Here is a 14,762-nt window from a genome sequence, read left to right as displayed (position 1 = left end):
CTTTGAAAATTTAAATAAAACCTTTTTCTAATCTTGTTGGAATTACTCCTTTGACCCTGTTCAAAGACTGCAAAGTACTGTGTGTGTCTGCTGCGAAAGAAAAACAAGATCTTTGGAGGGTGTTAAACACACACACAAACACACACTCACTCATCGCTACATTTTCAGTGACCTGTGCAAGCTGAGCCAGGACAAATCAAATTTTGAACTGAGAATAAAGCAGCAGTTTTGTAGAAGAATGGGTGGTCTCACTCTGTCTATGATGTCTCCAGGTTACACCGGCAGAGCGGTACACTGGGTGGCATCTTGTGAAACTAGTCTCACCTCGTCACTCATCCTACCAGGCCAGGAAAGTCTTCATCACAACTGTGGCAGAGACAGTCCTGGAAGAGAGGCCTGGGGGTGGTGGGGGTGGTGAAGAGAGACAGCACCCAAGATTATTTACACATGCACAACAAATCCAGAGAGGAAAATGACAGGGTGAGAAAAAATTCTGAATGGTGTTGCCAACAGATATATATTATATGTCAAAAATAGTTTACCAAAAGGCAGTATGGTGTCACTATCAGGAAATGCTGATGCCTCATAACAAAGCTGTCAGCAGGCGCCTGTGTGCTCTTATGAACTTGGCCCTTCCCCTGCCACTATTTTGCTTTAATGATCCACTTAGCCATGCAATTTCAAACAATCCCCCTACAGTCTATTACTGGAAAACCAACGGCTGCCCCTTTCCAGGTGTTGGTTTGGATTTTGGCTGCTTTTCTCCTTCTTTGTTTTCTTTGCAGGGAAGAGGCAGAAGCAGTCAAGCCCTCCCGTGACCTGAGACACTGCCGGCACCAGACGGCACCACCTGCTGGGGCTAGGAAGCAAGTGAAGAATAGCAGACTTCCCCAGTGCTTCTGTGTGCCCTATGGTGCCCCTGTTCAGGGAGAGAGACAGAGTGAGTGTGTGTGGGGGTGTTTGATAAGGAATCAAAACAAAATCTTAAACCATCTTAAAAGTTACATATGGTCCTGAAGGCCCACAAGGTCTTATGGTCTTTACTTAATTGCAATAAAGTGTACATTAGAAAAGCTTTCATTCGAACAAGCAGTGATGAATGTTTGATGACATGCCATTTTTGTTTTCAATGTGAAATAGTTTGCAAAAGGTTAACTGAAGATTCTCATGAACTATTTGTAATTCACAGTCTTCTAAGAACTTGTTGAATGATTTCCTAGAAGGGTAAATTAAGCCTTCAATAATACTGCCTTCAAGGAAACGGAAGTTAAATGTAAATGTGATCTTTATCTTTTTCAGTACTATTCAAGGCCTTCTCCACATTTACAAGATGCTTTATATAGGACCACTTACATATCTGCTACCTATCCTAGAGATGACAATCTATTTCCTGTGCACATTTATTTCTTCTGAAGTTCAGTTTCAGATCATGTATTTCTATGCCAGTTGATGTTTCCCAACAGACTTGTTTCAAACTTACTTGGCAGCACAAGGCTCAGTCAGTTGTGGGAGTTCTTTGCTTCCATAGACCTGGTTATGTACTTCTGCCACAGCACTTCATTCAGCAGCAGAGTGAGATTTAAATACATGGTGATCAATGTGCAATGGTGCAAAACCTTAGTCTCTGTGTCCTTTAGTCAACTTATCCAGACATATTCTTCTTCTCCTTCTAAAATCTTAAATCCTAGGCATACGTTACTGATCATATTCATTGTTCCCAGAAATAAAAAAAGGTCCTGAACAAAAGGCTGTGCACATGTTTTGATGTGATAATAAAGTGGGGAAGAAATCCTTGTGCGTGAGTGGCAGCTGCGAGTGACTCTGACAGCATTGTGGCTCTGGAGACGGGGCTGTTATCAGCACCCGCTCCCCACTGACTTCTTTCACATTCAGCTGGGGACAGTTCAATGTGACAGCGCCGAACTCAAGGTGGCAATATAAGCAGGGAGATTAAAAAGCTTTGTCTCGACTCGGCCTCTGCATGGTCTTGCTCTTCCTGCCTGAGCTACCCACGCTGACGGTTTGAGCTTTTGTCTTCCTCCCAATGTGTGTGACGGTTCCCACTGCGTGTGCCATTAGGACCGTGTGACAGGCTGCCACATTTATCTCCACGAGACATATGGTCCTTGATGGAAGAGTAGCACAGCTCTGATCCACCTGGGAAGCAATTCTTCAGGTTTCACACGGAACCTTAAATTACCTGTCTAAGTCAGCGACACTCATACGCCCGGGCCTGGAGAGATGCAGGATTTATTAGGCAAAGTCAGATGCGCAAAAGGGCTGAAGACCTGGACACAAGTGGGTAGAAAATACCAATTACTTCAGTCGTGGGTTTGATTAAGTCAGTAGGAGCCTGGGTGGTATGAACAGCCACAGACCCCATGGCTCTCCAACTGCTCTAAGACCTGTGCAGTGGCATTCACAAGTTGCCATTATTATTTCAACTATGTGATTGAGACAGGGAATTGTGCCAATTTACTCTTTTTCTTTTTGGACTGCATGCTGTTTCATTACATCATCGTCCCACTCTTCTACCATTTTGTAGATTAAATCAAAGTGGGATGCGATTTCTACTGCCCTTACGGCCAACTCAGGTCTTCATAGATCACAGTGTCTTTCAGTTTTAATCCAGCTCTGCTCTGTATTACACAATTGAACCAGTTAAACATATTGCCCTAGGTCTTAAGGCTTTGGTGACTTAAAAAGCTCTATATAACCCTACTGGGCTGTGACTCCACATGATCAGAGTTGGCCATCACTGTTTTAAAAAATGTATATAAGTCTTGTTCCTTTTCCTAAGGTATAATATCAATCATATCTAATACCAGACTTGTTTCACTATCACTCTGAATCCCATAGCCTTCAGATTGAAGCATAATTTTATCACAAAATCTATTTTGTCCCACCGGCTAAATTATTTTATTTGATCTCTCCTACGATATATTTAGACATTGTTTCACATTACTCTTTTTCAGAAAGACGCAAAGACAATGAAACACACTGGAAAAGATAGATCTTTATTTCTCCCTGTTGTAACAATACAAAGTTTACAAGTGCAATTACAGTTAAACTCAAACTGTACATTCTATCTAGTAGTAAAACATATACAGTCTCAGGTGCATATTAACATTGCACCTGAACTGATATACCAGCCACTACAAAGCTATCGGGTTCAGGTGTAGATAAGCTGTAAGGCATCTGTTAGCATTGCAACCTCGCTATCAATACAATGTGCTCCCTTCCCTTATTATAAGGCAAGGTCAATAACTGACTACCTCGATGAGTGACTAGGAATGATAGAAAAGATCTTGCTAAAATACACCAATTTATACTCTACCAAGGATTGGAGAGAAAAGGATGTTAACAAGATAATGTTAACTTTTCCAACTCTTCCAATCGAAGCTGTTCACTGTTAAGGTTAAGAGAGTATGTATAGTTATGTAAATGTGCTTCTCACACACACGTCACTGCGTGCTGGCTGACCATCTTGCACAATTTCTTTATCTTTATATTCTATTGACTTCACCCTGCACTACAAGGCCAATCTCATGTTTCTTTAATGATCATGGGGGGAAAAACGAACAAAAAGAGATCTTTCAAGGTATTCTTACACTGCCCTTCCACCAATACTATAAAAGTAACCGTTTATAATAACTTGCTGCTTATTGATGTTATTAATACTTTATAAGTGCTTAATAAGTTATAGAATACTAATGGAGTCTAGCAGATACATTATCACTATATAATAATGACCCATTCTACATGTTATGTGTATTGTCATATTTAAAATTATTACCAAATAATGCATGTGTATGGCTTCGTTAATACTCTATAATTATGTTGTGGAGTATCTATTACATGTTAATAACACATCAATAAACAGCAACCAGATTGTGTTACCACATCAAACCACGTCGACAGGACCCTCTAAGAAACTAATTCATAACAGTAATATAAAAAATGACTTACCATGAAATAAGTCAAATACAACCCCATGGTGTAATATTTAATCCCCTTGCAGCTTTGCTATAATAAAGACAGCAGAACCCTCTCCTCTCACTTTCTGCCCAGCCCTCAAGTAGGCAGGTTACACTGAGAGTTTCTCAGTTTCAGCTGATGCATATTGCTTTAAATGGAAAGGCATTTATCCCCAGATCCTCTGTATACAATAGTGTCCTGTATACCATGTGGATTGAGAGCCTATTAAACAGTCTTGTAGCAGCTACTTGCAATTCAGAATGGCCCTACTTTTACTTCTGTTCTTGATGTCAATGGGGAGAAAGTGTTTCCATAGTTCACTGTTGGATTTCTCGTCCTTTCTGGTCTTTTGTTTCAATGAGTAAAACCACAACCCCCCCTCCCTTTACATCCACCTTCTCTGCAGCTCAGAACACACAGTAATTGTAGGTTATTTATCTTCTCTAGTCAAGTCTCCGGCATTAAAATCTGCTTGTGCAGCTGAATCTCTCCTTTATTCCAGCTAATGACCAGTTGTTCTGTCAAAACTGTCCTCACACGCTATGACTTAAGAGACAGCGCCAGCGCCTGTGCAGTACATGCACGTACAAGGCCGGTCAGCACACTCATTAGAGAGACCACGCTGCCTCAGCATACTAATGCACAGGTGAGTTGATTCAGCAGAAACGATAATAAAGAAAAAAGAAAGCACTGTACCTGAATCAGATGGGGAAAGTTAAAACATTTTGAATTCCAAAGCGATCAATAGCCAGAACTGCGGGACTGAAGCCGAGTGAGCAAACCCAGGAATCCTGCACGTTTTGTTATTGCCGAAATATAAACCGAAATGGCTGTTTGTTCAAATGAGACGAAGACACTCTAGTGCCTGTTCCCATGTTCCATATATTTACATAATTTTTCGTATATATATATATATATATATATATATATATATATATATATATGAAACACATTTTGGATCCATTATAATAATACTCTTGTAAATGATTTTTCCTTTCAGCTTTTAACCCTAACCCTAACCCTAACGCTAACCCTTACCCTTTACAAAATGGAGCTGATTGTCTCTACCGATACCGGAGATCAATTCATTTTATCTCAATTTCCCCTGATTGTAATCATCCCTGTGGCTCCCGCAAGAAGAGGCACATAATCACACGGTAAAATTAATTTCCATTCAGCAAGGATTGACCTGGAATAAGTGATGTGGTTTAATCTACACAGCAATCAATTGAAACTGCACAATTTATTTATAAAAAAAACACTCAAGCTCTGAAAGATCTCCTGTATTGTATAAGCACTACGGCAAAGATTGAACTGTACCTATTTATCTTTCCTTCATTTAGCTAAAATCCATTAGCAAATGAATGTCTGTGGAGCAAAGCACTGAATACTAATTTAAAAAACATACTTTCAATTTAATTCTGGTAAATTCGGTTAATTTTGAGGGATCATTACACAAAGGGGAAAAAAATCAGTAATTATATACTGTATGTGAGGGCATTTGGGGGAAATGGGCTTACTAACCCAGAACATAATATGAAGTATATTGACATGTTAGTGAGAAAACAGCCTGGGTGAAGTTACCAGGAAATGCGTGCTGCTATTGAAGCTTTGGAGTTACAGCAAAAGCATAAGAATGCTTCTCAGCCTCCTTGTGGTATCAGCTAAATGTTTCGTTTTATGGATGTGTCCGTTTCTAATGAATTCACCTGAGTGCTGCGCAGTGGAAGTTTTTCTGCAGGCTGGCAGATTTTTCTTACTTATCTCAGCAGGTGTGTTCTTGACATTCACGGTCCGAAACTCAGTACTGAGACAACACCCTATGGCCACAGCAGTGCCGGACTTCTTACCTAACTGGTTTTACAAATACAGCTTCTGCATGGGTTCTTCCTGAACCTAGTGTAGCGGACAGACCATGTGATTTCTTCTGTTCCTATTTTGTGCCACTTAATAATTGCATTTATTTATGTATTTGTTAATTTTTTTATTTATTTTTTTGTAGTTCCACACACCCTCATGAGAAGTCTTCATCAGAACATTCGCTTCCTCTTTGTCTCTTGATAAAACTACCTGGCCTGCAGAATATGTCAAAGATGACTTTCATAAAAAATAAAAAATAAAGACAATAACAACAAACAATGCAAGCAAATGTGTTTTTCATTTTCTCCCCTCCCTTCTGTTTTTTTCTGTTTTATTCACAAGTGAAAAACAATTGCAAAAAATATGCTTAATTAGGTTTTCAGCTTTTCTAGCTGCTAAATATGCAGCTAGATATTAACAGTAGAAACAATTCAGCCTGCTTGTGCATTATGCTAAGGAACTGTTGTCAGTTGTATAAAACCTATTATGTATTGAGTTAAGTTCTACATTCAGCTGCTTTTTCCTTCAGTAGTGCAATAGCTTTGTTGTGTTTAAGGTTCTTTGTGCAACACTCTTAAGCTTAAGGAACACAATAGGACAATGAACAAGTTGTTTTAGCCAATGGGACCCTGACTAACAGACTTCCACATGTCTAGGTGTTGCCTGTAGCCAGACACTCACTGTCAATCAAGAGTGTAACTCAGTTCAGGTGGATCTGATATGATTTCGGGAAGAAGAGGCTCAGTTTGCCATCATAATTCTGTCTTGACTGTTGCAACTGGCACTGCATTGCATCTGTGAAACATTGCAAAGACAATTTGTGTTTTAAAATCAATTCAATATGTCAAAGATGTCATAGAAACAAGGCCACGACCTCATTAAAAATACGTTCCCCAAAACATTTATTTTCCAGTTCTGCTTAATTCAATTAAGTGCAGTTTTGTTAATTTTGATTTCATTAAATTATCATATACATAATATACTCAATGACAGGCCAGGATAGCCATATACCATGTAACTGAACAATACTAATGAGAGAACTTTTGCAATTACATGATAACTAGAGTCAATACTGTAATACTTTTGAAGCTACCCAATCAATCTTGTGGATTTTGAAAAGCTGTTTTTAAAGCAGAAACTCATATACATTTATGGCAAGTCAAATTGTCATTTAGAAATATATGGAAATACAATCTAAGATAGCTTAAATTCAATTTGTGAAGTGTTATATGTTTTGTATCGACTTCCTGTATATTTCAAGATATCCCAAATAAAACAGGAAGTCAGTTTGAGATCTTTTGAAATGCATTTGAGATCTAGGGCCGGATTAAATCAAAACTACCACCCGCTAATAGAAAACTACAGAACTATACTCAGTTGCGGCTGCATTTTTAGTAAGATGCCACTTTCTTCTAATCATAAATGTAACTGCTTGAATGTAGAGGTTTGTAGTTTGCTATTAGCGGGTGGGTCAAAGTTTTGATTTAATCCGGCCCCTAGTTTAAAGCTCCAGTTTGAGATATTTTGGAATGGAGCTTTAAATGGGATCTCACATTATAATTGTCATTTTGAGATATGTTGAAATACAATTAGAGATATCTTGAAATTGAGTTAGTTTGAGATATCTGAAATTCAATTTAAGATCGCTTAAACTGTATTTCGAGATATCTCTACATGACAATTTGGCTTGCCATACTCCATTTGATGGTTCATCCAGGAAACTCCATAATATATCTAGGGGCAAATCATTTACTACCTGCAAACTGACTAACTGGTGTGTTCCTCCTTCCCATTGCAGATTGTTCATTATTCCTATTCAGTTCCTGTATATCACCCCTTCAGGGAATTCCCCACTGCCAATTAGAGCATGTGCTTCCCAAAGTATTCTGTCCTGGGGCTTATTAACACTAATGACAGGGGACTCTCCTTCCCAGGTGCAATGCAAGTCTCTTCAGCCGGCACCTTCACCTATAATTTTGTCCCAGTTGTACAGTGACACAAGGGAGGGCAAAGTTGGAGAACACTCACTGCTTCTGACAGCGGTAATGCATGTTTACATCAGTAACGACAAAGAAAGCCTTTTTCGCTGGATTTCTGAAGTCTGAGCTTCTGTGCACTCTTTGGTGGAGTCACAAAAGACTCTTGTCCCTCTTAAGCTCCACTCTTCCCAGCATTCATCCACCTTTACTGCTGTCTTTGCTGCTACACACATTCTACATCAGTCTTTGGGTACAACATTTTGAAATGGGAAATAAATCAATGTGTGTGGAATTCAATCATAATAATAATAATAATAATAATAATAATAATAATAATAATAATAATAATAATAATAATAATAATGCAATTCAATTAACATTTTCAAAGCATTTGTGTTCTTTTGAGGATCGTTCAGATGTAAGAGAACAATGGTTTCTATGCTGTGATTTCTATACCTCAACTTGTTGTGAAGTCTTCCTATACTATGTGTTCTAAAATTTGATTATTTGAACATGTATTTGTACAGCATTGTTACTCGGCAGCACCTATATAGAGAAACATAAGCCTTCTACTATAGGAGAAAAGTCAGTGTTCTGATAGGCTAAGAATAACAACATTATTTTTCAGTCCCATATGTATACATTAGTGATTAGAAAACGTGTACGCATACCACCATGTTTATACAAGGTGCACGCCAGCAATCAAATGGTGGTTTTACTACACTACATTGCAGCAAAATGATACGCCATTCACAGAGGCGGCTGCAACAGTAAGGACTATACCAACCCATTACTCTAAGAAATATTAACATTTTCAGTAGTTAACACATTTCATTTCAAACTTTACATTACAGGGTTTGAAGACACACTCATCTCCAACAGAAATAATTTTGCAAGAAAGAGTAATGTATATCTATATTCCAATGATTGTATTCAAAGTGTGGGAGGATCCTCCTGATGTGCCTTGAATATCTGTTGAAAAAAACAAACCAAAAAAAACAGTTCCTCCTACAATTGTTATTTCTGAGTTTTCCCCATCTTGGGACTTTGATTGGCATACCTTTGCCCATAGGATACATGCAACCATGGCAACCACAAGGCAGACGAGTTGTAAAATTAAAGTACTGCCTAATCAGAGTTGATTTAGTTGCCCAACTAGGTAACGGACAAGAATTACTTCTGTATTAGAAATATATCAAGGGATGGCGCAACATCATGTGCGGTAGTGAACAAAGAGGGTGAAACTCCAAAACAAAACAAGAATAGCACAAGAAACAAAACAAACCAAAATCTTCATGGCTGTTAGGCTGTAGTTACGGCCTACCGAGTGAGGGAGTCAGACACCATTATAACTCCTGCGTTAGATTCTCTAAATCTATTGCTTACTTGAATGTTTCATCCTGAATTTTAGTTTCTTTATGTGGTTCCCTGACCAGTTCACATGAAAGAAACAAATAAATAAATAATAACATCTCTAATAAAAGTAAGAAAACAAACAAATGTGCTCCACAGCAGTGCAAATTAAAAAACAAAACAAACAAATGAAAAATGCATGTAAGGGTAATACAACTTGTTTTCTTCTTCTCCTAGAATAGAAGTGAAAGAGTGCCCTCTCTTGGGGGTGGCCCCAGGTGTGGCCCCAGGACGAGAGCTGGGGAGCTGGTATTCGCTACATTTCTATCATTGACTAAAGGTGCCCAAGAGGGGGTCAGGCTGTTCTGTTGTTTTAAAGACCTTTGGGCTGTAGTATCCTGATATTCCCATTAGAAAAAAGAGCACAGGAGACTTGTTCCTCTCTCTAGGCTTTCCAAGCATTTCATAGCCAGTGTCTCCACAGGAGTGTCCCTGCGGTCGTGTGCCAATGGGTTGTGGGCACCAGCAGCTGGCACTGAAGGCCAGGTGAGTTCATGCCAGCTGCTGTAGTCTCCAGACCCATCCCCACCTGTGGTCCTTTTTTCAGTCCAGAGACGGGTGTCCATGCCGCTGGGCCAAACTGCGATCCCGTTTAATTTAGTTTCATTACTTTCTTTCTGTCTTCTTTCCTTTTGTTCTGGTTTCATTTTCTGTAAATCAAATAAACACAATAAGCAAATAACAAACACTGTGCACCAATCTGCATGTCCTCTTATGACACATCTGTTCAGACAATTAAAACATTTTTGAGCTAATCTTCAGGTAGCAGATTCTGACCATAATCAAATAATAATAACAACAACACTGCTACCACTACTGCTACTTCAGCTATTATATTAACACATTGTAAATTAAACTTATTCATCTAAAATAATGTTTTAGCATCTGTCTAGGTTCTCTGTGGTACTTTAAAATGACAGTGTGAGTGTTTAATGACTCCTAAACACTGGCACAAAGCAGCTGGCGGATCTCAGCGTGACCAGCCCTGAATCTGCACCAGAAGATTTAGGAGGCCTGCGATTGGCCACTTAAACTGACACGCCCACCTACATCATCCTGTTGCCATATATATTGGTAGCTCTGATTGGTGCTAACTGTTAATATATGACTTTTACTACGAATTAACATAATTTACTACAATATTTCTGAAATATTTTATTGATTTAAAGAAGATCAGGACTTTTTACACATAAGACCACAAGTTTTTTTTTTTTTTAAATAACACTAAATACCTATTTCAGGTTACAGTGGACTACTTGAGTTTGGTTTTTGTGGCCTTTGGGACAAAAATTAACAACAAACAAATAACAAAAGAAGCAACCAAAACCAACCAAAAATGCAGGGCATCCATTGACCTGTCTTCAGACGATTCGATTATAGTCAGATTTCGAAGTAACTAATTGCTTATATTATGAATGAGATGAAAGACATTATAGCAAATATATTGTCAAATATATGTTAATTAGACATGATTTTCAGGTACTACATCTCCACATTGGATTACATACCAGGGTTTCTATCCAATCAGAAATGAGATACTGTATGCCACTATCACTAAATAAGGAAATATAATGATGCCCTTCTTATTTCCTGAATAAGAGTACAGTGTGTACTGTACAGTTTCAACTTTGGTATCTAACCCAAACAGGTACATAAAGCTCCATAGTATAGTGCCACTCAATAGCTAACAATGGGTACAGCTTGGTGAGTAAATTAATTTTAATTATGTGCAAACATCCGCAGTGTCTCCACCCTCCACTCGCTGCCAACACCCAGTGCCAGGCTGGCTTTGTTATGACTGCCGTTTTAATTAACACTCGCCATATGGAAGCTAATTAGAAATGGCCCCCACTGGGGAGCCCAGAACAGTCTAACAAGTGGACATACCTGCATAATTCTCTACTGACAAGAGTTACAAGACTCTCAAACTGGGTGACAGATACATCACACCCGTTTTCAATGCATTCACAGATGGACTGTGATATTGTATTAGTATATATATGTGGACCTTTTCCTTTTTTTACTACTTACTACTTAATCTAATAGTGCTTAATGCAAGTGGGAAACAAACTGGATCCAAAGAACCATCCCTCAGCAGTGCTTTGATCATATTTTAAGATGTTTACCATTTATTGTAAAGATAAGATTTAATCTGTCAAATTAATAATTACAGGATAACCTCTACAGACATTTGTAGATTAGAAACTTTAAGATGGATCATATATAAATTAATAAAGTGCAAATTATATTTCCTCAAAGCATTTATTGGCATTGTGCTAATAAAACAGTTACACTGCACATGCTATGACAAAAGATCACAAATAGACTGAGTGAAGTGAAATTAATGGGTACTTCATTAATCAGATTATTTGATTTAACCAAACATATATTTAAGATTTCTTCAAGATCTTTAAATAATACCGGCTTGAAATACGCTGTTGATTCAAGGTGTGGTGCCTATAAACCATTTTTGCAGCCTGGGGGAAGGATTTATTGCATCTAATTAATCATGTAATCAGAACAATTAGGTGGTTAAAGACACTGCAGCCCCCAAGGACATGCGTGAGAGAGTACTGCAGCACAGAAGACATACATCCTCGAGCATTTCACAACAAGGCAGGAACACAAAGTTATACTAGTATTGTTTAATTTTTTCTTAGACAAAGCTTTAACCCCAGTAAGCTGCCTATTGAACACCCTTAGCATTGCATTCCAGGTAGTGAGAGGGGGTCAAATGGGCTGTCCAGTCCCAAGGCAGATGTATGGCACTGCCCGCATTGCCCAAAACACAAAGGCTCCGTTATGCCAGCGACAGTCTTGCACTTACATCACCGCACTGCTGTCACACTGTGAGCTGCCATTTAACAAGCCTCCTTGGTGACAGGAGCCCCTGGAACTCTTGTGCCTTGAAGCAGATGGGCCCTCGTTTGACTCCACGGCAGAAAGGATGGCCTCCATCAGCCCCGCCAAGCCCCACACCACCAGGAGGTGATGCTGCGTGGCACGGTGCCAGGCTGTGCCAAATGTTGCGCAAATCACAGGGAAAATGTATGACTGTGTTCTGCTACGAGGGCACTTCATAAACTACATGTGCGTAGACGATGGCCATATAGAAATTATGATCCTTATATTATTCCTTTCGCCATTATTTATCTACCCCATTTTTGTATTTTTAAAGTATATGAGATAGTATATTTTAGTCTGTCACCTATATATTTGGGTCAGTGACGAATAAGGATTTTAAAACATTTAAAATACAAATGAAAGCTCTCTCTACCTTCATTAGAATGTTATGTATATATTTCAAAAAGTTTTTATTCTGAAAATAATCACTTATACTTTTTTATTATAAATCATATGATTTCTAGTATCAAAAATGTCATACCGGATAACAATAATAGATTTGCAAATTATTTCACTTTAGTTTTTTGTTAGCATCTTAACAATCATATTCAGCCCAGAAAAAAATAAATCTGAGTTCATTTCACAAATATGGGCTTTTCTAGACACTAGTTTCTAGTTTTTTAGTCACTTCAAAAATTAGTGAATAGTGAAAAAAGCTGGGAAATATCTGATAATGCTATCTAGTAAAAATGATATGATTATTGTTGTATCCTTAACTCAAAGGATTATAGGATACAATGCATTAACATTTCAACAGATTAAAAAGTATATTGGATGTTTTGATATCATAACATTTTAAATGTATAGGAATTATGCTATTTTTGAACTTGGATTTATATATTCTCTAAAAACTTACAAATGGCTTCATGGCATCAACATAAATTAATACAAAACAATAATGACCATGTTGCCATCTCCTTTGTTATTTAAGGACATCCACACAGACAATAAAAGTATAAGCAAGTCACTCCAGATAACGAGTGACGTTGTTGGATAACAGAAAGTGATCATTTTCCGGTATGACAAAATACAAGTTTTAACTTATGAATCAGGCAAATATTTAACCATATATATAAATGTATTACTTTTACCTACAACTGTTCAATGTCATCTTTCACATTACATACACATTAAAAAAAAAAAATATATTATAAATGCTTTTTAAGTTTTGTCCCGTATGACACAGAATTTTGTGTGATCAAAAAAATCGAATTATCAACATTTCAGGAGAGACTTACTAAACTTTCTGCACAGCCTGGGGGTCCTTCATAAACTTCTGAACGATGTAATGTCCTGTCACATGGCTAGTGAAATGTTTTGTAGTTTTTTATGAGTTTTTGTAACATTTTTGAATTTTAATTTTAGGTGTGGACAGTTTTCCGGTATGACATTTTGGATGATTGGAGATAGCTCCTAAAATTGTAAATACTCTTGAAAAATACTCCTATCAGTGAATAAAGAGAGGAGTGTTGAGACATATTATGCCATTTTAATAAAACATAAATAAATGTAATATTTGTAATATACTTGGTTGGCTCTGGCTTCCCCGCGACCCTCGCCAGGATAAGCGGTTTTGAAAATGGATGGATGGATGGAATATGCTTGGGACACCAAAATACATGCGTCACGTAATTGACCCGTATATATGTGGATAGAGTGCGATCAAGCACAGTGTTGTCCTGGTTAAAGCTGTTGTCTGCAAATAAAAGCTGTTGGTCATTTCCCCGACATTTACCCTCTCTATTATTTGTTGTTTTGTTCGAGCACTTAAATCCTGTAGCAAAAGTCTAAACCAATACTATAGATATACTATACACCGATCAACCATAACATTATGACCACCTGCCTAATATTGTGTAGGTCCCCCTGTTGCCGCCAAAACAGCCCTGACCCGTCGAGGCATGGACTCCACTAGACCTCTGAAGGTGTGCTGTGGTATCTGGCACCAAGACGTTAGCAGCAGATCCTTTAAGTCCTGTAAGTTGCGAGGTGGGGCCTCTATGGATCGGACTTGTTTGTCCAGCACATCCCACAGATGCTCGATTGGATTGAGATCTGGGGAATTTGGAAGCCAAGTCAACACCTTGATTCATCAGACCAGGCCACCTTCTTCCATTGCTCCGTGGTCCAGTTCTGATGCTCACGTGCCCATTGTAGGCGCTTTAGTGGACAGGGATCAGCATGGGCACCCTGACTGGTCTGTGGCTACGCAGCCCCATACGCAACAAACTGCGATGCACTGTGTGTTCTGACACCTTTCTATCAGCACCAGCATTCAATTTTTCAGCAATTTGAGCTACAGTAGATTGTCTGTTGGATCGGACCACACGGGTCAGCCTTCGCTCCCCAGGTGCATCAGTGAGCCTTGGCCACCCATGACCCTGTCGCCGGTTCACTGCTTTTCCTTCCTTGGACCACTTTTGATAGGTACTGACCACTGCAGACTGGGAACACCCCACAAGAGCTGCAGTTTTGGAGATACTCTGACCCAGTCGTCTAGCCATCACAATTTGGCCCTTGTCAAAGTCGCTCAGATCCTTACGCTTGCCCATTTTTCCTGCTTCTAACACATCAACCTTGAGAACAAAATGTTCATTTGCTGCCTAATATATCCCACCCACTGACAGG

General features: G+C 38.7%; 1 protein-coding gene across 1 annotated transcript in view; it reads right to left on the bottom strand.

The window, feature by feature from the left end:
• Nucleotides 1-2,996: 2,996 nt before the first annotated feature.
• shisal1a (shisa like 1a) overlaps nt 2,997-14,762 on the bottom strand; it is a 73,000-nt gene continuing 61,234 nt past the window's right edge. The window contains exon 5 of the mRNA XM_066705326.1: nt 2,997-9,880. Coding sequence (XP_066561423.1) covers nt 9,880 — 1 coding nt within the window. The 3' untranslated portion in view covers nt 2,997-9,879. The remainder of the gene's footprint in view (nt 9,881-14,762) is intronic.

The sequence above is a fragment of the Amia ocellicauda genome, chromosome 5, assembly GCF_036373705.1.
Source record: "Amia ocellicauda isolate fAmiCal2 chromosome 5, fAmiCal2.hap1, whole genome shotgun sequence".
NCBI classification, from domain to species: domain Eukaryota; kingdom Metazoa; phylum Chordata; class Actinopteri; order Amiiformes; family Amiidae; genus Amia; species Amia ocellicauda.
This window is presented reverse-complemented; position numbering and strand designations above follow the sequence as displayed.